Genomic DNA, 26,758 nt, shown 5'->3' with positions numbered 1-26,758 from the left:
ATAGAGCTGGACAGGCCTTACTGCTATTACAATAAACAACACAGTAAAAGACAAAGTTCTTCACACTTTAGGCCAACGTGTACACCTGCTGGATGTCTGTATAATAGATTCTTTTAGGAGTGGAATGAGAGTAGATATAGCCAGTAAGCAGCGAAGGGCTGTATAATAGGGGTGGGGCTGGGATAAATAACGCTGTTAGCTCTACCCTGTATTCTGATCTACAGAAATGCATCATCTGAGGTGTCTACAGCGCAATACCTTGCTATTCTTCTGATTTATTTTTGTTAAAGTGCCTAGCACTATTTTCACCCTGAAGAAGTGGTTTTCAAACTGTAGTACGCTGACCCCAGGGGTCCGCCAGTCAGCAGAAAGATGAAAATTGTATTCACTTAAATTAGCCTAGCTAATAAAAGTCAGTTCATCGGATCAGATAGTTTTAATCTTAGTCCGCTTGCTCCTCACTAATGTCTATTGCGTACTTATATTTTACGACGACCTAAACCAAAGAGGTGAAGAAATTATTCATTTGGATATTCCTTATACTTATGCACATGAACAAACTCTGATCCAAAGCACACATAAATCTGTTCTTATACAGGAGCAGATTATTGAAATATGCACAAACAAGGAACTTAAAAACAACGTTTGAACAAGGATGCCACAAATTCTGGTTTCAAAAACAGAGTCCAATTTTATATCCCACATTACCCACATTACATTGAATTTCCGTCTTCTTATTTGGTAGAACATGGATTCAAGGTGGATATAAACCTTATCCCAAATGAAAGAACATTTGTGCTAGTGGAGATTTAATTGGGTTCCTGCTTAGAAACATGAAGCCGGACATCAATGCTTTCACAAAATTTCACCAACATCAACCAAATCATTAATTTCTTGCACTTTTATTTTAAAAAATAAATCATAATCTCAACTAACAATCCGGCCTTCAACTTGTTTTTTTTTTTATATTGGTAACTTATTATGCGCTTTTTCACATAAAGTTCCTTTGACAAGTTTTTACTATATAAAGGGATCCGAGGGTCAAAAAAGGTTTGAGAATCTCTAACCTAAAGTGAAATAATTTTAACCTAGGGAGAGGACTTTGGAAACTTAAAAAAATGAACAAACAAACTATTAATTATTACTTGATAGAAGATGCGCTGTTTCTCGTATCTTCAAGAGCCACGTAGGATAGTTATAAATATTATAGATCTTTTTTTTTCTATATTTTATTAGTTTATATCGTTTATATAACTCTGTAGAATGCTAAAATATTAACGCGAAATTATAATCAAGTGTTCCCAAAAAGACGGAAGTGTTATTAGCTCCCTTGACAAATTCCAATAGTTGTATTACCTTAGGACGCTACGGTTGCTACGAATGAAAACATGATTATTGTTTAAAATTAAATTAAATTAAAAATGAGAGCTGTTCCTACTTGGGTTGATAAAGCTATCGACAACAATAAACACGAGCAATGGTAAATATCTAGATCTAGTGACAATTTATAATTACTTTATTACTGGTTAGGCACTAATTATTCACTAATAAACAAAACTAAAACGTTCTAGATAGATTATATAAATCTAGTATAGATCTAACTAGATCTACTATAAATTACTGGACTGTTACTCTAATCAGACTAATCAGTCTAATCTAGAGTCTATAAAGAATTATAATTATAATAATAAACTGATGAAACTCTAATTCAATCCGGTAAAAATTACAATGATTTCACAATGGCAATAATTAATGAATTAAATTAATGAATGACCAGGTCACTTCACAATCACAGGACTTCAGTGGCAAATCTAACCGGAGAGTCCAGATGCTAGACTAGATCTAGAGTCGAATCACAAAAAGCTCTCTTCTATAGTGTCTATACTCTTACTCTTATGCTAGATCTAGATTAGTTGTGACAACTTTCCATAAAATTGCTCAACAAAAATATAAATTAAAAGTTCGTTCTGACCTTTTATCAATGTTATCTAGATCTAGATCCTGAACTTTTAGACTTTTAAGAAAAATGAGAATCTAAATTTTACTAACTTTTCATTTACTTCACAGTGTCTGGAATTTGTGCTTCAGTCCTGATGGTCAAAGGCTTATTGTGGCAGCTGGTAACAAAGTACATGTCTATGATGCTTCTGATGGAACAATAATCCAGTCATTAAAAGGTCACAAGGAAACTGTCTATTGTGTTGCTTATGCCACTGATGGTAAAAGATTTGCCTCAGGCTCAGCAGACAAAAGTGTTATCATTTGGACAAACAAACTTGAGGGAATATTAAAATATACGTAAGAAATTGAATCCATAAATGTGGCCTAAACATACATCTTTTGTTATAAAAATATTATAGACACTTAGACTTAGATTTGTATCTGTATAGCTTCTGTCAACAAATAGATCTAGATATATGCAACTTATTCCAATGTATTAAATAGGGTACCATTACATTTTTTACCCAGTCTCACACACCTTTATATATATATATATTATATATAAATTATTTTATAGCTTTTATATAGCGCTACTTTCATGCCTATAACATGCTCAGAGCGCTTTGGTCCAATCTCATTTGTGGACCAGTGGGGGGGGGGGTATCTGGGAGGTTTTCCATGCTGCCTTTATGCGCTCAGTAAACACAACTCTGCTCGAGTCAGGTGTCAAACCTCAAGCCACTTCATAGGTAGCCAAGCCAATTTTAAGCGTACTTGGCCTCTCAACCACCATATATATATATATTCTTAATTTTGTCCACATGTTTAATTGCTTAATGTAATTTTGAGGTCCTCGTGTTAGCTGAATGACATCTTTGTTGACCTCTGAACAACTCCTTCGATCTTCTAGCAACATTACTTTGTGGTACAGGTTTTCTAGTTACAATTTGTTTTGTTTTCCACTAGCCACAATGAGGCTATTCAATGTCTTGCATACAACCCAGTGACACATCAGCTGGCAAGCTGTGCTGTGACAGACTTTGGTAAGGCATTGTTCACATTTAGTTGTCAAAAAGTCTTTATAATGCATTAATCTTTACAGTTATGATACATATTATATATTCTTGGCACTAGTTATACTTGCATACAACTATAAGTACAGGAAAAAAAATTAATAAAAAAAAAAATACATTGAACTCTTGAGCTTTTTTCTAGTTTCAACCAAAAATCTGGTCATAGTATGTAAAGCTTTACATTTTGAAATAATATTCTTTTTATAAGGAATAATAAAAATAATAATTGGGGGCATGGTGGCTGATTGTTGAAGGACTTGGCTTCTGAACCAAGGGGTCTTGAGATAAAATCTTGGTGAAGACTGGGATTTTTAATTTCTGGATTTTTAGGATGTCCCGAAGTCCACCAAACTCAAATTGGTACCTGACTATAGTTGTGAAAAGTAAATGCTGTTGGTTTTGTGCTGGCCACATGACATGCTCTTTAACTGTCTGTGTAGAAACAGATGACCTTTACATCATCTGCCTTATAGATCTTAAAGAGATATTATTTATATTCTAAAATTTCCTTTATTATTCTTTTAATTTTTTTTTTGACATTTTATAGATATCTGTTAATCTCCATTTGTACAATCTAAAACTTGTATCTTTCTTTAGGACTTTGGTCACCTGAACAGAAATCTGTGTCCAAAAATAAAGTCAGCAGCCGTATCACTTGCTGTAGCTGGACTAATGATGGACAGTATTTGGCTCTAGGATTGTATAATGGTTTAGTCAGCATACGAAACAAGGTGAAGATGTAAATTTATTTTTCACACACATTAGTATGTAAATCAATGGTCTGAAAATATAAACATTTGAAACTTTGCTTTACCAATGTGCAGTGCGAGTTCAGGTTTGTCAGTACATTACAGTAACATTACTGGCCATACAAAAAAAAATCACATTTACTATCATAAAAGCTGTTATAATTATGCAGATTTGTTCTTTTTGAACAAGTTGTAACATTAATTAAATTTTTAGACAGGTGAAGAGAAGGTAAAAATTGAGAGACCACAAGCCAACTTGGCACCTGTATGGTCAATAAGCTGGAATCCCAATAAAGATGAAAGTGATGTCCTGGCCATAGCAGATTGGGGACAGAGACTGTCCTTCTATAACTTGTCAGGGAAACAGGTCAGTAAGTATGGATATCTCTTATGTAATAATTAGCGCGGACAACATTACTGTGTAATTTTAATTCGATCCTAATAGATGTCATTTTATAATTCATTTAATGAGTAATGAGAAGTTTGATTACACTTTGAAAATTGGTTTAACATTTTTTATATTAAAAAAAAAAGAACTGTTAGAGATTACTATATATATTTATTACTTGGGTGAACTCAAGGGAAAGTAGGCAGTAGTGTTAATTGAAAGAAAAAGACTTGTGTAAATTTGTGGAGAAAGTAGACTGTGTGTAAATTAAATTAAATTATCATTTATTTTTTTCTGAGCAACATATTTCCTAGATTAGCAGTTATTTTAGGTTTTATTGCATTCTTTGGCCTACTTCTGTGGTAAGACAACCTTGGGTGAGTTGAGAGCCTGGGCATTGGCTTATAATGCTGAGTTTTATTTAGTTGTTAATGAACAGCAGTCCACTTTGCCCTCTCCCTAATATTAAAACAGGAGGACAACATCAGATTAAGGACTTTCAGAATCATAAGATTCCAGTAGTTTTCTTGTACTGGACCTTCACCTCCATTTCCCTATTATTAATCAAAAAGATTTTTGATGACATTAAAACTTGTTGTGTGAGGAACTGGAGCTTCTAAAACTGATTGTGGCATCTCCTCACCCACTACTACCTTAAAGAAAATGCTGTTATTAACACTTTAAGGTATTTTATCTTGACTACAGGTTAAACTTAACCCAAAACATTTCTGTGTGTGCATCTCTTTCTTTTTTTATACATATACTGATTATATATATATATAATATATATTTGATTAACAATAATTTCATTGTGTTCTTGCTTCAAGAGTTCATTCCTCATTTATGGTTATCAATAGAATGAAAATTAATTGTGGTTTAAAAAAAAAGAGAATTCAAGGGCAAGTGATAGAATATTAATTGTTTAATGTAACAGGAGTGACTTTTTAAACCACTAGTTGGAATCTAAGGTGGGGAAAAAAAAGGCTTTTTTTTGTTTTGTTTTTTATACGTTTTAAATGTACCTTCAGAAATGAAGATTATTATGTCTTAGCCTAAACGTCTTGCAAGAAAAAAGGGGATGAAGGCAGTTACAGCTTGAAATCTGTTCAGAGTGAATTCTACTTGACCAAAATGGGCGAATAAGCTTAAGTCCTGAAATTGAACACCAATATGGCAAAAATTTCTCTAACCTATTCTATTTTTCTTACAAAAATGCTTAATTAAACTACAGAAATTAACTCTAATTTTTAAAGTTTTATTTCTTTCATGATAGATTGGTAAAGACAGACCCTTAAACTTTGACCCTTGCTGCCTGAATTGGTTCTCTAAGGGAGAGTATCTGGTACTTGGGGGAGCTAACAAACAGTGCTGCCTTCATACCAAAGAGGGAGTCAAGCTGGGAGTCATTGGAGAGCCATCTGGATGGGTCTGGTGTTGTGCAGTCAAGCCAGACTCTAATTTTGTGGTAACTTCATTTAACTAAATGGTTATTTAGGTTTTTAGAATTCTGTTTCATATTGTTTCAGTTATATGACTTTTGACAAATGGCCAAATGTATTTACTTAATTTGCTAGAATCTATTTGAAATGTTATGCATCTTGCATGAGTGTAAACTGGTTTTATTGTATTGTATATTACAAATTGACTTTCAGAGCCACACTAAGATAAATTTCTTTTTTACTTTTTACATAAAAAATGAATCAAGTCAGCTATTAAGTATTAATTAAAAACTAATTTGATAAAAGTTTATATTGCTCTTGAATATGCTCAATTTAAATAAGTTGCAATGCATCTCTGAAATCGAAATACATCAAATAGACACATTTCAAATTGTACTCCTGCTACTTAATTCTCACTTCCTCTGTGTTTGTTTAAATATTTTGTGATTTACGAAACTGAGCTATTTATTATTTTGTGAGTTGTACTTATTAGGTTTTATAAAATATGTAACTGATAACTGTTTGATTTAAACCATTGTAAAAATTGATATCAGTTCATACACTTTTTAATGTATTTAATGTCTACTGTAATGTAACTCTTCACTATTTGAAATTCAGGCAGTTGGTAGCAATGATGGAACCATTGCTGTGTATCACTTGGTCTTCAGCACAGTGCATGGTTTATTCAAAGACAGATATGCTTACAGAGACAACATGACAGATGTTATCATACAGCATCTTATCACAGATCAAAAAGGTGAGTGCTTTATAAAGTAAAATAAAAAAAATTCTTTAAGGTTCATTTCCTAGATTAAGATGCAAAAATAGTTGCTGAGCAACACTTGGAGCGAACATTGTTCTATCACATTCAATGTAAAATTTGAAGATTCTAGCTCTTATTTTGGCAAGGTTAAGCACGAATTCATTTCCTATGTACCTAAAAATGGCTGTTAAGTCAGACAAAAAATTATTTAAATTTTCAAGATTTAAATGGTTAAAAATTTACTTAGATATCTTTGAAATCGAACATAGATGTTATGATCTTTGTATAAATATAACATTTTCTTTCATCTTGTGTTAAAGCAAGTTAGTTTTCCTTCTTGACCCTATTATTTGTTCTAAAGAATACAACATTGACAGTATATTTTATTTATGAAAGTCTAACTATTCAAAATAATTCTAAAGCTTTTGTTTTAATTTTGCTGTTTTTTTTTTTTTGTTGTTTTCAGTTCGCATCAAGTGTCGTGATTTGGTGAAGAAAATAGCAATTTACAGAAACCGTCTGGCTGTAAGGAGTTAAGAAATAGACTGAAAGCTAGAAGATAAGATTTAATTGATTTTAAGTTGTATATCATAAAAAAGTAATATTCAAATTTTGTGTGTACTCAGGTTCAGTTGCCAGATAGAATCATAGTGTATGAGCTCTACTCAGATGACTCAGCTGACATGCATTATAGGATCAAAGAGAAGATCAACAAGAAGATTGAATCAAGTCTGTTGGTTGTCTGCTCACAGAATATCATCTTATGTCATGTAAGTTTGGAATCTAAATTTCTTAAGCCATTTAAAAAGAGAAGTTAATATGGAGAACCTCAAAACAGTGGACACCAGGTGACAGATCTTTGAAGAGACAGATTGCCGCCCAATGTGCCAAACAGTGGGGAGAACCTAAGTCTAAGTCTTATATCTGACTATATCACGTGATGTCCTCTTGTTGATAACTAGCAAAACATGCAAATAAAACTCACCTTAATATTCATGATATGAATTTTCCTTGGTTAGTCCTAAATTTAAAATAGGAGTGCTTAAAAAAAATAAATTTGAATTTATAATGAGGTTAAGAATTAATTTACCCTCAGGCAATGTTTACAGACCAGGCCTGTCTCATCAGATAGAGAATAGTGTATGGTTTTTCTTCATACCTTTTGTTCCCTGATTAGCTTATGATAGCAGTGTTTCATACTCTCAGGATGGCTGCCTGGTCATATGTCATGCATTCTCAATTGTCCCAGGTTTGAACCCTGCCTATTTCCATCCCCCTCTGTCCTGCTGGATGTTTGGGCTACAATGTAATAATTTTCTATTCTAAGTGATCATCTGTAGCATGTAAAAAACAAAAAAAAAACAAATAGAATTTTTTTGTTCAGAATTTTCTTCTGAAAGATCTTAAAATCCTGTTGCTCAAATTTTCAAATTAACTTAATTTAAAAAAACAACAACTCTGTATTCTGTAACAGGAAAAGAAACTTCAGTGCTTGTCATTTGCTGGAGAGAAGGAGAGAGAGTGGGTGATGGAATCAATCATACGTTACATCAAGGTGACAGGCGGACCACCTGGCAAAGAAGGTCTTCTGGTGGGATTAAAAAATGGCCAAGTAAGTGTTTATAATGTTTTGTAATTTTTCTACAATGCTTTAATAAATATGTCTTGGTAGAAAAAAACAAACTGTATTAATATGTTGCAAAAAGGGAAGCGTGGTCGAGAGGCCAAGTGCGCTTGAACTTGGCTTGGCTTAGCTACCTAGAAGGGGGCTCGAGGTTCGACACCCAACTCGGGCAGAGTTGTGTTTACTGAGCGCCTAAAGGCAGCACGGAAAACCAACTCCTAGATACCCCCTCCCCCCCACTGGTCCACAAATGAGATTGGACCAAAAGCGCTCTGAGCATGCTATAAGCATGAAAGTAGCGCTATATAAAAGCTATAATAATAAAAAAAAAAAGGCAGTAAAAACATATTTATTTTTGTATGCAAATAACTGTAAAGATAAATTCAAGTTCATTGTCATTTTCACACAAGTATTCTTCCCTAGTGCTATTAGAGCATGGAATGGGCTGCCTTAGCTAGCCAGAAAAAACAGTGACTTGGCAGAATTTAAGTCATTAACATGCATGACTAGATGCATGACATAATCATCTTCTTTTTTAAAGTAACGTCTGTATAATATAAGAAGATAAGTAAAAATTTACTCTTACATTGTTAAATTTCCCCACCCGCAAAAAAGTTACAACTATATTTTTTTTTATGTTTTAGATATTCAAGATATTTGCAGACAACCCATTCCCCATTCAGTTGATGAAACAAGCCACATCTGTCAGATGTCTGGACTTAAGCTGTTCACAGAACAAACTGGCAGTAGTGGATGAGCAGAACACTTGTCTTGTCTATGACCTGGCCAGCAAGGACCTCCTCTTTCAGGTTGGTATACTTAACCCTGTATGTATTAAGCAAAAAACAGTAGATTTGATAATAAAGCTTACAACTATTTATCAACCAAATATCAATTTATACAATTTGGGTATGGTAAGGAGACTTAAGCATAAAAGTAAACTATCCAACCAGATGAAATTTCAAAAGTGTAGAAAAGAGACATTTATCCTAATTGTATACCAACAGATTAAGTTTCCAATAATAATATTTTTTTGTGTGTAACTTTTACTGTAAGAAATAGCAAAGCAGCACAGGAATTGGTTTTAAAAAGTGACTTTATATTTGAGAAGTGGTAATAACTGTCTGTGAATATCATGTTTAGAATAGGAAGTTTACTTTTTATGACTTACAGATATTTATGATTTACTTAAATTTTTCTTATAGTTTGAAATTATACTGGCAAACAAAATCCAATATAACTTCATAAATATTTGGCAATTAATTTATTTGATGACAATTTAGCATTTTATTCAAGACTATATTCTGAGTTTTTCTATACATTATTCTGGCTTTGTACAATTTACTCATGTATTCCTGTCATGGTGTAAATCTTTAGGAGAAAAATGCCAACAGTGTGGCCTGGAACACTCAGTATGAAGACATGCTGTGTTTCTCTGGCAATGGATATCTAAATATTAAGGCAGGAAACTTTCCTGTCCATCAGCAGAAACTTCAGGTAATACATACATTTTAGGTTGAGTAACCTTTGACATACATATTAAGAATGTCACTCAATAACAATGAATAAGCAATTTAAAAAATACAGAAAATGCCTTATATGATTAAAGGATTAAATTTAATTTACCATTTATTAATATAGAAATGTATGTATGCTTATATCTCTTATGAAATCTGTTTGCTAAAGGTTGTTTACTTGAAAATTAATCTGCAAATAATGACCTTATGGTGAAGTGTATTATTATTCTGGCCTAATGAGGTAACTTAAGTGTTATTTTTCTTTTCAGGGATTTGTTGTTGGTTTCAGCGGGTCAAAGATATTTTGTCTGAATGTGTATGCCATGTCTGCTGTTGATGTCCCACAGTCAGCTCCTATGTACCAGTATCTAGAGAAGAAAATGTTCAAGTGAGTTATACACATTGTATGGTGTTATGGCATGATTAGGAATTAGGGTTAGGAAATAGGGGAAGTTTTGACTTAGAGACTAGTAAAAACAAGACTAGGTTTTGAATAGAATGAAATATTAGTCAATGTAAACTACTACTTCCTACTTCCAGGATGCCTTACAGATAGGAAGCTTGTTATGAACATATAGAGTTAGTTGACATTCGATGGTTCCTTTCATTGTTATTAAACTTCTTGTTTAGTATCAGCGTCAACTAACTTATATTGATTGTTCGGCCTTTTGCTGGTGTTATTGGATTTTGTTGAGTGTTACCTCTGTTTCGTTATCTGCATTAGACACTGCGAAAGTGCCTAACAACAGGAAATCGTTATAGGGAATTGCTCCTGGTGGTTAATTTTTTAAGGTCTGGACTGCTTGACAAAGAGTATGAAATAATATCCTACTGATTTATGTTATCTGCATTGAATTATTGATTATGTATTGTGAGTGAACCACTTGAATATGATCTTAATACTCAAAGCAAATGAAGCAGTCTTTCATGGATTTTTTTCCTGATGGTATAGGTAGATGTTATATCACACATTTTTTATAAGATATTGCTGTAACTGAACTATGACACAATTGGTGTAGTCTTGTGTGTGACTTAAAACAGACTGATGTAAACACTACCCATGTAGATCAACAATGGTATGATTATCTAACTATGGTCTTTGTGATTTTTGAGAGGGCCTTGGTTCTCATCAGTCCGACACAGTAAAGGACCAGCAGAGTTAAGACGAGACGGAGATTCAAGTTTAAGTTATGTTTAGCTGTTAAAGTCAGACATTTACTACTGCTGATTGTAAAGTATTTGATTGTTAATTATTGTTTATTTATTACGCTCATTAAAGTAAATATATATATATTACTGACAACTCAATAATTATTACAAAAAAAAAAGTTATTTACAAAAAAACTTCTCTAATGTCCAGTTATTAAATATGGGTAACTTGGATAACTTAAGTAGCGACAAGAATATAATATCCAGAATTGATCAAAGAACACAACTTTTATTTTTATAAAAACACATTGCTGTAGAAATATAGAATCTTCATTCGGACCATAACTTAATAGTTTTCTAATTGTAATATTGAAAATAACTTCCACTTAAATGTCATGACGTAAAAATAATAATAGTAATGTCATGATGTATTGATCATTTTTTTTCATCCTTCAACTCACGTTGTTTACATGTTTCACTTCATTTCAGAGAAGCTTACAAAGTGGCATGTCTTGGAGTGACTGAAGGTGACTGGGAAGCTCTGGCTCATGAAGCACTTGAAGGTTTGGACATTGAAACAGCTAAGAAAGCTTTCATCAGGATCAAAGACTTGAGTTACTTGCATCTGATACATTCAATAGAGGTTGCATTTTACACCTTGTCTTTCTTTCTTCATCATTGTATATTAAACAAACTATTTCTAGGTCTACTACTACTGAAAATGCTAACACAAATCATGTTTTATCACAGACACTTATGTCTTGAACTATAACTCTCATGTACTTTGCTACATGGATAGCCATAGTCTAAATTGATAGTAAATTAATTTATGATTCTTAAATGTCTTGTCTTTTACTTGTAACAGTTCAGTGAAGTGGTTTGAAGTAAATTTATTTTGTTACAACCAATAGAAGCCTAAGTTAACTGGCTTTATTGCTTTGACAAATTTGTGTAAAAATATGTGCTATCCCACAGGAGCGCAAGAAACGAGGTGAGCAAGACAATATGGTTTTCCTGGGAGATGTGTATGCTCACCAGGCCAAGTTCCAAGAAGCGGCCAAGTTGTACAAAAAGTCCAACCAGGAGCAAAAAGCTCTCAACATGTACACAGACTTAAGAATGTTTGACTATGCCAAGGTTAGGACTACAGCAAACAGAAACTTGATATTACTTTTCAATATGTTCAGCCTAACAGCTCTATACTAAACTAGCTACTAGCTGGAAGTTTTTCTTTTGGCTAAATCCACAACCCATTAGTCTAAAATGTGCACCATTTTGTTTTTGTTGAACAGGAATTCCTGGGAGCTGGTGATGCCCAAGATAAGAAGCTACTTATTACCAAACAGGCAGATTGGGCCAAGAGCAGCAATGAGCCTAGAGCAGCAGCAGAAATGTATATATCTGCTGGAGAGTATCTTAAAGCCATTGATATCATTGGGGATCACAAGTGGCCAGATATGTGAGTTTCAGGAAATTCAAATAAACCTTTTGTTTTGTTTTAGTACTTAAATTGTTGTTTTTTTGTTGTATTTTTATCAACTTGCTCTGAAGGTTTACACAGAATATGAAAACAAAAGAGTGAATGATTTTCTAAAACAAAATTGAAATGAAATAATACAAAGTGAAACAAATGGCAATAAAACATAAGAAGATTTAAAATGAAATAGAAAACAAATCATTTACTACAAATCATTTTCTGCAACCATCTTATACTAAAAATATTTCTCTGACTTTCTAGAAGTCTGGCAACTACTGTAACTTTTGCATCTTCTGTATATGTTTGTTTATTAAATGTTGCTTTGTGTATGTCTACTTTAGGATGATTGATCTGTCTCGTAAGATAGACAAAGCTGACAGGGAAGCACTTGGCCGAGCTGCCCATCACCTGGCTAAGATGGGTCGGTATGACTATGCCGCAGAAGTGTACAGCAAAATGGGAGATCAAAAGGCACTCATTGTCATGTGGGTTGAGGCCAAGCACTGGGATGATGTAAGCTGAAATATACAAGATAATATTTTAAATGATTGCCATATTGAATAATTGCTTTGCATCCAATCAAAATCAATAGCTAATATTTACTTTTTTAAATTTTCATTTGATACCTAGATGCTCAAATTTCAAATGATGTTAGGGTCATCAAATTATGCAGTCAGTGATCAAACAGGGATTCAAATATAAAGATGTATAAAATGTTAATTATTTTGGCACCTGTGCCTTAAAATATATTTAAAAAAACAAGATTTCACAAACAATATTTCTGAGTTATATTTGTAAATAACAACTGTTTCTAAATATATTTACATTTCTCATATAGACCAGTTTGCTTTTTTTATTGTTATACATTTTTTCTTGGCTCTGAAGTTCCACTCCCTTCCCCACAATGTGATGTACTGTTTATATTTACTTCTAAAATCTGCTTATAAGACAAAATCCAGTCTGTTTTCCATAATTTATACTGTAGACCTTAGTGGTAAGGTCGAAAAAATATATAATCTTTGAAGTAAAAGAGTTTGTGGGAACAAACAGGAAGCTATGATAAGCAGCATTTAACTTATGTTTCAGGCCTTCACCTTGGTAGAGAAACATCCAGAATTTAAGACAGATGTGTATGTGCCTTATGCCCAGTGGCTGGCAGAGAAAGACAGATTTGAAGAAGCCCAACAAGGTATTTTCTTTCCCTGTCCTTTCCCAATAATAGAAAAAAAAAAGTGTCTAAAGACAATAGAAGATCTTTGCTGAAGTATTTTTTTTTATTCTTTTCCTCAACTTAATTTCTGCTGGGAGATGAGGAGGAGGAATCATTGTCATCTCCCATTCACTCATTAAACATTAGAATTTTATGCTGCAACTTTGTCTTTCATAATAAACTGTTCTTTTAAAACATCAACAATTTTTTATCTTAGCCACTACATAGAATTTCTATCATATGATTTTTTTTTATAATAGTAATCATCCATCCATCGCAGTGGCGCTACAGCCCATGGAGGGCTCTGGCCTGCTTCATCACATCCCTCCATTCAGATCTCTCCTGGGCCTTTCGTCTCCTTGCCTTAACCCCAAACCGTTGTAGATTTTATAATAGTAATAAAAATGGGAAATAATTTCTTAAAGCAAGTAACTGATTTAACACAAGATACCTAGCTAACTCTTAGGATACTTACAATTCATAACAATAGTACCAATACACACACACACACAAATTCTTTAATTTCTTTAACTTTATTAATACATCTAGGAATGGCAAATTTGAAAATATATATGAAATTTTGTGTAGAATATGGTATTCATAATTTGTATTTATGAATACCATATGTCTATATAAATGTTTGAGTGGTAATAGCTCTGCTCCATCAACGAATAATACTATGCAATGTATTTACAATTTGACAGCATTCCATAAAGCTGGACTCCAGGCGGAGGCGGTAAAGGTTTTAGAACAGCTGACACACAATGCTGTGGCTGAATCACGTTTTGATGATGCTGGCTACTACTACTGGAAACTTTCCATTCAATGTTTAGATATTGCTAGAGGTATAATTGAAACTTTCTATATAATGTCTATATAAAGCTAGAGGTATAATTTAAATTCTTCACTCATTGTCTAGCTATTGCAAGAGGTATATTTTAAACTTTCCATGCAATATCTTAGAAATCGCTAAAGGTATATTTGAAACTTTCTATTACATATCTAGGTATATTTTTAAGCTCTGTGGCATTTTATATCTCAAGAGATAGTCTTTTCCCTTTTCAACTTCTTATGTGACTTAAGAGGCCAATCCTTGATAAACAGCTGTGGTCACAGGTTGGGCATCTGTAATTACCAGGAACTGTTGCATTTTCACCCTTCTTTCTACTATTGTTGTGTATGGCATCTGGCATCCCTTCTTTTATGCTTGCTTCCTGTTTATAATATAAATATTCTACTTGAGTTAATTCAAAATGAGCAGTTCTCTTGAATAGCATCTTGAATAAAATAACTAAAAAAAAAAGATTTCAATGACAATGTTTGTTCTCCAGAAGAGCCAGAGAAAAGGGAAGATATGTTGCACAAGTTTCAAGAGTTTCAGATGAAAGCCAACATCTACTTTGTGTATCACACCATCTACAGACATGTGGTAAGAACATTTAACTTGTTTTTGTCTTGTTTGATAAGTTTTGGGTTTTCCTTCAGAAAGATTATCAAATCCTGATCCAAACATCCAGTTGGTCTGCAAAGGGATGGCAGTGGTCATGGTTCTAAATCAGGGCCACTGTTACGAAAGTTTGAAACACATATCACCCAAATAGGCTGCCTCTTTGACAGGTGTACAATGATTGGAGCATCTTCCACAGTTAAATAAAAGAATAACAAAAGTAAATCTTCTTTTGTGAAGTACAGAAAAGGAAAGAGCATTAGATGGGAAAACAAATGCTCTATATGTATATATTTTTAATAATAGCAAGAATGTCTGTCATGTTAATAGAACAATTGTCAGTTTTTATCAAGAACTTCAAAATGCTGTTTTTGAGCCCCAATGAAAATGTGCAGTGAAATGAACTGCTGGTGACAGAAGAACTCACTTACTATGAGACAATTGTGGTAGTCTGGGCAACATATGTAGTTCTTCACTGATTCATCATAGCAATATTAACAACTCGGTAGAGTCATCTTAAAACTCTTAGAAATAAAAATTCTACAACATTTAGGCCAGTTTAGGGCTACTAAATATAAAAAACTTTAGAGGTATATATTGTAGAGCAATAATCTTTTTTATAAGACATCAATGCACACACAATTTGAAAACACTGTATTGACGGCATTCATACAAAATCATTTTCTTTTAGTCTTCTGAAATAACTAATAGAGCCTCAACAGATATTAGATAAAAGTCATGGCATGCATAGTAAAAAAGACTAAAATATATTTAGTATCTTAAAAAAGTTCATATGAGTTCATTGTAGATTATGTAAAATTAAGGAATTATTTTAGCATTTCCATTTTCATAGAGGCTGGTGATCAAGTCTTGTAGGTGTTGTTTCATTTTTCATGCTTATGTTAGGTTATTTAATGTTTCTGTGGGTTATTCTGTAAAAATGTAATTACTTTTTTACTCTCTGGACAAAATTATTATAGTTGTTTAAGGTAGCATTTTAAATTATATTTTGAATTTTCAGATTGAGCCATTCACAAGTGTTCTACCTGAAGGATTGTTTAATATGTCAAGATATTTACTTCACAATGTTGAGAATGATGTACCATATGGTGTCTCTAAAACATATCCTTCTGGGTTCCATATGATTGTTTGTTTTTTTTTCTACCATAAGGGAATAACCGCAAGGTTGTCCTTGCTGAAGGGGTAATGGATGTAAGCAGTCCACTACCTAATAATTCTTCCTAATGGCATGCGTCTCAACTAGCCTCTGACAACCAGTCCAACTCCTGGCCTTTCTTTGTGTGGCTCAGAAATTGAGTCCGGCAGAACTGTTCTCACTAACAGGAAAAGGGACAAAGGCAAGAAACTGTTGCCTTAACCAGTAAGCCACGGGCAGGAGAGGCTCATTAGCCATGGCTGGCTACCCACCTAGGAGAAGGAAAACTCTGAAATCAGACCTCTGTTGCCTTGCAGCTATACCCAATCATGGGAAAGGCTTTAGGAGTCAACCCTGAGGAAAATTCAGGAACTGGCGACCCTAAGGCAGTTTGCAGCACCCAGTGCTACACCCTGGCAGAACCTGCAATGCCACTGACCCCAAACTGTATTGGCACTGCCGTTTCTTTGGATACATTAGCTGCCTGGAGAGGGGGGAACTGATATGTGGGTGACTTCGTTCTGACCACAGCTAATGCCCAGGCAATTATCTCATTTCCATGAGATGATCCATAGTTGCTTCGTTACTGAAGGAGGCCATAGAATAGAAAAGAAGGAAGTAATTATTTAAATGACCAGTTTTACAAATGTAGTTAATATGCTTATTCTCTTACTATATTAAGACATGACTCAGTTAGGCGCATCCATTGTCTTCTGAGACTTGAGGAGCCATATATATATATATATATATATATATATATATATATATATATTAAGACTTGTATTAGACTCTTCTAGTAAGCCAGTATTTGTTTTTTTTAATTTATGATTTAATTTGTTTAGTTCTCTTGGTTGAATTTCATACTTGATAACTGTTTTGGTCTGATCTGAATGAACAAAAACTTTACTGAAAATTGAAATCAACCACTCTTACTTGTGCAATCTTCTGGACCTAAATTAGAACTAAAATGTTTTATTTTTTAATGAAGTATTTTACTTAACTGGCCATCACATCTGCATTATACACTATTGCAAAACAAAGTAAGAATCTTGGAGCGTACAAACTGGCAAGAACTGCTTATGAAAAACTGAGACTGTTGTGTTTGCCGCAGAGGTTCCAAACTGCAATTGACCTTGGCTGTTTAACTATTAGATCCAAACCATTTCATGATGCAGAGGTATTTATAGAAACAAAATAAATTAAAAGGGTTTTCATGAAAGTTACCAATTATTGGCATACTATGGGACTAAAGTCATGCAAATTAAGGCCAATAGAAAATAAGGGAAATTTAAGGGGAAATATAAAGGTTTTGAATCAAAGAAATGTTGAACATTTTATATTAATGATAGAAAAAAAAAATTAAATCTTTTTTTTTTTTTTTTTTTTAAATCTACTATGTATTTACCAAGAAACATTTTTTGGGGAAAATAGAGATCTAAAAAATGTGTTTCTTTCAGGAACTCCTGCCAATGTGTTACAGATGCTCTACCACTAACCCTCTGCTCAGCAAGACTGGCAATAGATGTGTAAATTGCAAGCAACCTTTTGTTTTTTCTTTTGTTACTTTTGGTGAGAAAAATGTATATGTAGAAGTTCTAAAAGAATGTGTGTTGAATTTAAAACAGCTTGCTGTTCATGCATGCCAGGTTTTTGTTTATGGAGTTTCTTCTCCATCCAACTCTTGTCCTTCCAAAAAGTCTTAGTCTTACTGCAGGGCCAGCCTAACATAATTGGAGGCCCTAGGCGAAATGAAATTGAAATAAAAAATGAATGCCGGAAAAATAAAATTACACAGTGTATTTAAAACCTAGTCAGGCCAGTATACTCCAACAATATTGGGCACAAGTTTTGTTATTTCTTCTCTAAAAAAATTGTTTTGACTCCTGTGTAAGGCCCCCACCAGTCAAAGGCCCTAGGCACTTTCCTAGTTTGCCTATGCCTAAGGCCTGACTTGCTCATAGCCATATTATGAAGCATACAGGAGCATAGAAAATAAAAAGTTTTCTTTTTAAAGTTCAATGATACTGTATTTGTCTGAATCATTATTTTTGCATTGCAGAAACTTTGCCTTGTTACTATTTGCAATTGCTATTGTACATTTCTTCAGCATTTTTTAAGATTATATTATAATTTATCATCCAAGCTACACCTAAAAATAACTTTCAGTTCATTTGAATGTATTTTTTTTTTTTTGGCATATAGGATTCTTTCTTTTTTCTTACTTTTTTCTTTTTAGATCGCAATAGATATTATAACTATTTCCTTTTTTTTTTTTTCAGAGGTTTTGCCACTGGTTGAATTTGTTATAGATGAAAGCTTGACTGACCAGGAAGCTATACATATTTTAGACATGTCCATTCCCAAAAAGAAGAAAAAAACTGGTCCCTGGGCTGAAACGAAGACTAACAGTATCTTTTTTTTTATTACAGCTCTAAAGTGTCTTGAAGCATCTTATGGACTTATCTTGAGATAAAAAAACAAATAGGCTATAGGGATTTTCAAAATAAACTAAACAATGTCAAGGACGCTAAATTGAACTTCACTGTTGCCAACTCAATATAAAACAAGGTTACAAAGACAGTTTGTGCGGAAACACAAACTCAAAAAAGTCGGCCCCCAAAGTGGTCCACCCAGGCAGGAAATAAGGCAGGTTTCAATATTTTCAGAAGAATATTGGTATAAAATTCTATCAGAAGTGGTCCACCCAGGCAGGTTTCAATATTTTCAGAAAGAATATCATAATGAAATTCTATCAAATGACAGAAAAGAATGGAGAAAAAAGGTTGACAGATCCTATGTGGTGCCCCAAAGGTCCAGCAGACCAAGGGATAGGTGAAAGTGAATGTGAAGTTGGATGTGAACCTAGCCTAACTGATGTCTTATAATGAGTATCTAATTGATTTAATTGTTTTGTAAAGGGTCAATCTCTTATTCAAAGCCTCAAGAAAAAAACATTTCCTTGAAAAAAAAAATTTCCTTTAGTTTTGTGTTCCATAGTATTTGACAGTACTATGCAATTCTCCCGATAACATGAAAAACTATTAATTGTTGTTTTAAATTATTTCCAACTTATTTGCATAATAAATAGATTTTTTTCTCTTTTTTGTAAAAGTAGTATTTAGTATGACAGAACTTACATAACTTAGCAATACAATTGTAAAAAAATATTATTTTTGACCATTCAAAGTTCTGATGCAAGGGCTATTTTCTTTTCTGAAAGCAAAAATTTTTTTAAATCAACTATGCAAGCAGTTTTTTATAAAAAAAAAATACACCATTTTTACAACAATTCACTATTAATAGTAACAAACATGGGAGGCTATTTTGTAAGGGAGATGACTATTTACCATATTTTCAACACATTTATGCAAAGTTAAGTTATATAAGTTCTAACTACTACATTTACAAAAAAATGTTCTTTTTTTTTTAAAGGAGAAAAAATCTATTTAATATGCATATAAGTGGAACATAATTTAAAACAACAATTTATAAGTAGTTTTTTTAAATTATCGCATGAACTGCAATGTTCCATAGAATGAACATGAAACACTGAACTAAAGGAAGGGGAGAATTTTTTTAAAATTATATAGCTATGTGGATATGTTTTATTTTTCCTGATGCTTTGAATAAGAGATTGGCCTTTTACAAAACAATTAGATCAATTAAATAATCATTATATGACATCGGTTAGGCCAGGTTCACATCCAACTTTACCTTCACTTTCACCTATTTATTGGATTGTTGGGGCACCACACTAGATCGGTCAACCTTCTTTCTCCATCATTTGCCTTTGATAGAAATTTATTCTGATATTCTTTCTGAAATATTGAAACCTGCCTTTTTACCTGCCTGGGTGGACCACTTTGGGGGCCAATTTTTGAGTTTGTATTTCCACACAAACTGTCTTTGTAACCTTGTTTTATATTTGTTTAATGAACAATTTTTTAATTATTTTTTTTACTAAGCATGCCTCCTTTTTGTCTTTTTATAAATAATCTTACTATGTTGAAGTATAAAAAGTGAATTAAGTGTTAGTCAACGCAATCTGTATGCACAACAACTCTGAATAAATACCATCTTTTAGAAATTTGTGTACACTAATATATGTAAAAAAGTTGTGTTAGCATGTATATCATTTAATTAGAAGCTTTTTTGTTGTTGTTGTTTTTTTGGCTAGCTGTTGTCCTTGACCATTTGCAAGATTTTCAGTCACTGCGACTTGGTGATCAAGCTCCAGAAGAAGATGAGGATCCATTTACAGCAAGACTTAAATCTTATCACGTAAGTAGGCAGACACTAGCATGTGTTTGGATTTTCGCAATTGATTTTTTCATTACTTCTACTCATCCAACTGTCATCAAATTTTACATACAAGCTCATGCTTGATGACGTCACATGAATCAATTTAAAAAATCAACTAACTAGTTAATCAATAAGTCCTTATTGATTAATTTTGTTTTTATATCAAAAATGCACTAAGCTAACCAGAGATAAGTCATGGGTAGTTGTCACGACCTGGTTATTTGTACAGGCTTGGACGGTCTTGAATTGATCTGCCTCTGTGTGTTGTAGATACCTCTTCTGGTACTACTATAATGTTCTTTGTCTTTTTTGTTAATTACTTTCTCACACGCACTAGATTCGCAGGTGAGTAAGAACACTAACATACTGAGCTCTCTGACCACAATATTTAGAATCATTAATAGACGAGTTGGTAGCAGACATGGTTTTTATTTACGTTAAACCAATCACAAAGATATTGGCGACTTCAGCCATCACAAATTATACATAAAAGGAAATATGTCCTGAATACAAATGAATTATGATAACTTCAATACTTGTACATTACTCTACTGTAGAAGATATCCATAACACTCCTTTCTCTACAAGAGTCTAGGATCAACTGTGTTGTACACCTCGTGGTCAGTTCTAAACCAAGAAAAATCTCGTGCTAACTAGCATGGAATAGTTAAGTGACTACTAGTCACCAAATATTGCAGGGGTTCTAAAACTGGTATATGACAGTTGTATGTAAACATATAACACTAAACAACTTTGTGAATTCGCCAGGAGGTGAATGGTAAGACCTAAGTGTGACACACTTGTCATGTTTGGCTCACAAAACCTTTCATTGTTCGAGTAGCAATAGTGGTGACCCTTAGGCAGACTGTGGCACACTGTGCTACAACCTGGCAAAACCTGTGGCGCTGCTGATCCCAAACTGTTTCCAATATTTCTGTTTATTTGGTCACATCGGCTGCATAGAGAGGGGGGAACTTCTGTGTGAGTGACATCTCTTTGACCATAAATAATGCCCAAGCTTTTATCTCCCCTTCATCAATAGAAGTCAAAAATTAGTGTAAAAAGTTTAAGGCTAAAAAAAGCAATAGTAAAAAAAAAAAAATACATATATAAAAACATTGCTTATATTAAAACTCACTAAAAAGTAGAAAATAAAATAGAAAAAAAACAAAGTGTTGGGTGTGACTTCCACTTAAACTCGTACTAGGCACACCCAAAGTACCATTTTAAAAAAAATATATGATTTGGTAATTAAATTTTTACTTGTTAATCCCGAAACAATCTGTGCAAACTATTTATGGTAGTAATAGTAGCGTGAGGCTTTGTGTTTGTCGATACATAAATAAAGATCATCTTTTTTAATGACAATAAAAGAAAAAGGAGTTTATAAACATTTAATGTCCCTAGGACTCAAAGGGGAGGCGCGGTGGGTGAGCGGTAAAGCGCTTGGCTTCCGAACCGGGGACTGGGGTTCGAATCCTGGTGAAGACTGGGATTTTTAATTTCGGGTTCTTCTGGCGCCTCTGAGTCCACCCAGCTCTAATGGGTACCTGACATTAGTTAGGGAAAAGTAAAGACGGTTGGTCGTTGTGCTGGCCACATGACACCCTCGTTAACAGTAAGCCACAGAAACAGATGACGTTTATATCATCTGCACTATAGACCATAAGGTCTGAAAGGGGAACTTTTTTTTTTAGGACTCAAAGGGTAAACATCTTTATGCTTGAGCAATGAAAAACTTAAATGAAGCATCAGTATAAGTAACTTGTATCTACATCCCTTATCAGTTGGAAACAGACAACTAAGAAAGAAAAATTGTAAAAATACTTTTTTTAAAATCAAATCTTATATAAAGTGTAATTGTATCAATTAGTTTTGTCAGTCATCTATAATAGATCTAGATTCTAGACCAACAACAATAAATTGTGCGATTAGAAATTATTTTTACCAATTGTTTTTGTTTAGCGCTGTTATTGAACTTTCTCAATAAGATATGCTCCTATCACTAATCAGATGAGTTGGTAAAATGGGCAGGGGGAGGGGGGGGAAGGAGAAAGAAAGGGATATCTGGATGAATTTTACAGTAATCGTTTTTTTAAAAGTATTTACCAAAAGAAAATTAAGGAACAGCCTAAATTCATGCTCAAGAAAAGCTGCACTCATCCTTTATATTTGAACTCAAAGACATTAGCTTAAAAAACAACAGTTGACAGACTTGTGAATATTATAGAGTAAGATTTAGAAATGAATAAACTATTAATATGATAAAAATTAAAATCTCTGAAAGAAACATTGAAATAAATTGTTACATTCTCTTAAGAGGCCTATTATTTTTTTTTATAAATTATTTTTAAAATGTTGCTTAGAGAACAAACTTACAGATAACGCATAAATATACCCAGTATCTTCTGGTTTCTTTGAACTTATCTTAGGAAGGGGAAGACTTTCAACCTGTGGTTGTGAACAAGTCCACATTGCAGACAATGTCACGCTCAGATGTCTACATCCTCAAGTGGCCCAAACCTCTACGCTACCAATTTTTTAGGTCATTACTGCCTGATGTGCCACTCACTTTATGTTCCACATGTAATAAGGTGAGACCCACTGCTCATGCTCACTATAATTAGTTTCTTATTAATTTCAGCTGAGATTTTCATCCAGATATATTACTTTACCATGGAGAACAGATTTCATTGACACATAAATTTGTGGCTGAGGGGTTAGCTAAATATCAACATGGAAAAAATGCCCAATTTACTGTTAACTACCGGTACCAGAGATAATAGGCTAAAATATATATATAATCTTTGTTGATCCTTCAAAATTTCTAAGAACAGCTAACTTTTTTTTATTTATATGTCAGGGTACCGGTACTCCTAAGCATTGGGCGCAAAATTTTTAAGTTGTCTACAAATGTTATAAAAATATGAATTTGAAAACCACTACTTCAGATTATCTTTGAAAAAGAAATAATTTTATTTGTTAGTTTTTTTTAGCGGCCCCCGAAAGGGGAAAAGACGCTATTAGTTTTGTGTGAAATGTCTGTCTGTCCGTCCCGTTTTGATCTCGTAAACTAGAAAAGATATTGAAAATCCAACATCACAATATTTTAGACCATTCAAAGTTCTGATGCAACAGCTACTTTTTTTTTTCTGAAAACGAAAAGTCTAATTTTTAAAATCAGTTATGCAAGCAGTTTTTTAAAGAGAAAAAGCTAATTAGTATGCATTATAAGTTAGACCTAATTTAAAACGAATAGTAATCTTGTAAACTTCATTTTCCAAATTTTTTTTTTATTGCAGAATTTTTTTTTTTTTTTTTTTTTTTTTTTTTTTTTTTTTTTTTGAGGATTTGGATAAGAGATTGAGCCTTTTCAAAACAATTGGATTAATTATAAGCCATCAGTTAGGCCAGGGGAGGCGCGGTGGCTGAGTGGTAAAGCGCTTGGCTTCCGAACAGGTGGTCCCGGGTTCGAATCCCGGTGAAGACTGGGATTTTCAACTTTGGAATCTTTGAGCGCCTCTGAGTCCACTCAGGTCTAATGTGTACCTGACATTAGTTGGGGAAAAGTAAAGGCGGTTGGTCGTAGTGCTGGCTACATGACACCCTCGTTAACCGCAGGCCACAAAAACTGATGAACTTTACATCATCTGCCCTATAGACCACAAGGTCTGAAAGGGGAACTAGTTAGGCCAGGTTCACATCTAACTTTACACTTTACATTCACTTTCACCTATCCATTGATCTGCTGGACCATTGGGGCACTACACAAGATCTGTTAACCTTCATTCTCCATTCTGATCTCTCATTTGTCTTTGATATAATTTCGTTCGGATGTTCTTTCTGAAAATATTGAAGCCTGCCAGGGTGGACCACTTCGGGGGCCGATTTTTAGTTTGTGTTTCCACACAAACTGTCTTTTGTAACCTTGTTACTTTTGATTAGATTTTATTATGCCACAAAACTTGTTAAATCTGGTAGTGAAAAATTGGATTCCAGACTTTTTACTTAATCTAAACTTTAATGATTCACATACAAAGTGTGAAACTCTTTTAAATGTCACATATGACTTTGTTCAAACCTGCTTGGTTATTCACTTTGTATTTATTTCAATGATCATTTTTTTTTTTTTCATTATTAGTTGAGTCATAATGAGGAAGTATGTTTCATTCATTGGGGAATTATTAGTATGATAGTAAAAATAAATGGGGACTCACTTCCCAAGCAGGAAACACAGATGATAATAATTCAAGTAGCTGATAGTAGATTCTCATCCTGTTCGTGACATAAATTTAGAAAGATGTACACTTGAAGATCACATTTTAAAATTAGTTGTACACAAGAGGTCATTTGAATTTAAATTTGTTTTTAAGATGGGGAGGAGTTATTATTATTATTAAAGATAATTACTTTTTTTTTTTTATTAGTTATTTCAATATATTCAACTTACTATTACTTTTTTTTGTGTTCATTTTTTAAAATAAGCGCATATTCTTTTTTGAAGGGATGTAGTAATAAGATTTTTAAAATACAGGATAGAGACCTAACCGTACAATTGAATTATGAATCCTGGAGTACGCTGATGAAACATAAAGAATATTTAGTAGATGGCAAAAATGTAACGAGCAAGGGATTAGTATGTAATTTTTAGAGTTTGTGGAGTTTTAAAGGTTGAGATCTTTTTCTGGGCTTTCTTTTGTCCAACCTATCTAAAAATAAAGAGGCTTCCATTCTGTCTAAATGAGACTTTAAAAAAATTAACTGGAAAAGTACTATAAGATAGATGTCAATCTTGGTGTAGTTGCAAGATAAATTCTGATCAAGGAGTGAACTCAGCTGAAGATCCATCTTTTTTTTTGTATGCTTCAAAGTTCCTTGATTTAAATTCCTAAAATATCAATTGGCTTCTTAAGAAAAATAGATTTGATCACATACCAGACTATGAAATTCTACACATCGAAGACGGACAGTATCTGTACAATATCAAAAAGGTCCTAACTATGGTGAGCTGGACATGTAATCCATGTATCTATAGTCAACTTTCTAAATGGTTATTTTATGTGGAGCTGTGCAATTAAAGACTTCTCAAGAAGATCAAAACAGAAGATATATATATAGATACTCTCAAGACAAAAGTATTAACAAATAGAACAGTTTAAAAAAAACAGCAAAATGCACACAGTAGTGCAATAGACCCAGAGTACCCACCAGTGTAATGCGCTTTTCAAAAGGAAGACTTCACATCCATCTTTGAGATTCTAGGACATATTGTGTTCATCTTCCACTAAAAAGCTTAAATTTGAACATCTATTTATAGATTTCATAATACAATGTACAATCAGACATGTAAAATATGTCAAGCTTGTGTATATTATTCAATTACAAGGTGGTCCCAATTTTGTCATAAGTGCATCTATAATGATGAGATGCCCTTATACATTAGTGAACTGATCACTCCATGTGTAACTTATCTCTACTAGTATTGCTTTGCCTATTCATCAATATGTTAGCCTGAAGGCCTTGTCTCTACATTTCAAATGTTTAGAAATCACTTCTTATTGAGCTCGACTGATAAAAACTTATTTTATATAAATGTATTGAATATTGCTAGGCTTGTACAGTATGGAAATATAATTGGAAACAAAACAAAAATAGAATAAATAATATCACCCTATCAATGTATATTTTGAGTAATTGTATCGTAATGTTTATGAAAGTATGCTGTTAGAGCTATGTGAGATATCTTTTTTTTTTCATGTTTTATTGTAAAGATATTGAAATACACTTTATTGCTTTCATGCACTTCTGACCCAATGAAAACACTTTCTAATCAAATTTTTTTTACTCAAACAGCTGTTTCACACAGATGACTTTGAGCAGCAATATCTTCAGCGTGGACACTGCCCATTTTGCAGAACTAAATATGAAGACTGAAGTTTGAAAGGACCAACACCCCAGTGCATCTAATCTTACCAAATGTTTTTTTTTTTTACATATCAAAATGAATTAATTTCAATTCCGTCCCAAACTTACTGCCTCCATGGTTTAAACTGAACACAGTTTCATGTGTAATCTGCTCAACAAGAACATTCTAATCCAGCAACTGTTTTACCTAATAAGAAATATAGAAAGCCTATTTACTATCTGTAAAATGTATATTCAATAAATTACTTCACAAAGGAAAACAAAAAAGTTGTGATGAGGAAATTCATTTCAAGCTTTTAGTTTGACCTTACCACGTGTTTCCTTTTTGTTTTACTCCCCTGTAAACTCAACTCTAGGGTTTAATAATCTCAGAATGAGAAACTGGTATGAACCTGGAGGCAAGTGTAGGAATAAAAAACTGTGATGATTTCTCTAATTTTTTTTTATATATGAAATGTGTTGAGAGCATAAATGTTTTAAAGTTCTTAATACTGTCATCTACAAGCACAAATCTTGTTTAGAACTATTTGTTTGACAATAATGTACTATATGTAGTAAAAGAATTCAAATCAAATGTCTGCGTTGTGAAACTTGTACT

General features: G+C 33.1%; 1 protein-coding gene across 1 annotated transcript; it reads left to right on the top strand.

Annotated features, from left to right (window-relative positions):
* The first annotated feature begins 1,338 nt into the window (after positions 1-1,338).
* Positions 1,339-26,734, top strand: LOC106064067 (intraflagellar transport protein 122 homolog). Its single transcript, XM_056025872.1, has 27 exons — positions 1,339-1,480; positions 2,068-2,298; positions 2,908-2,984; positions 3,612-3,745; positions 3,978-4,130; positions 5,425-5,616; positions 6,209-6,347; positions 6,820-6,878; positions 6,980-7,123; positions 7,828-7,965; positions 8,622-8,786; positions 9,355-9,474; positions 9,764-9,882; positions 11,133-11,286; positions 11,619-11,780; positions 11,936-12,102; positions 12,462-12,633; positions 13,207-13,309; positions 14,035-14,175; positions 14,662-14,759; positions 15,799-15,901; positions 16,947-17,110; positions 17,391-17,502; positions 18,213-18,341; positions 20,135-20,214; positions 22,668-22,829; positions 26,089-26,734. The coding sequence occupies exons 1-27, from the start codon at positions 1,422-1,424 to the stop codon at positions 26,167-26,169; spliced, it is 3,558 nt and encodes a 1,185-aa protein (XP_055881847.1). The 5' UTR covers positions 1,339-1,421; the 3' UTR covers positions 26,170-26,734.
* Positions 26,735-26,758: the final 24 nt, after the last annotated feature.

This window comes from Biomphalaria glabrata, chromosome 4 (genome assembly GCF_947242115.1).
Source record: "Biomphalaria glabrata chromosome 4, xgBioGlab47.1, whole genome shotgun sequence".
Taxonomy (NCBI): Eukaryota; Metazoa; Mollusca; class Gastropoda; family Planorbidae; genus Biomphalaria; species Biomphalaria glabrata.
Note: the sequence above shows the minus strand (reverse complement) of the source record. Positions and strands in the feature narration are given on the sequence as shown.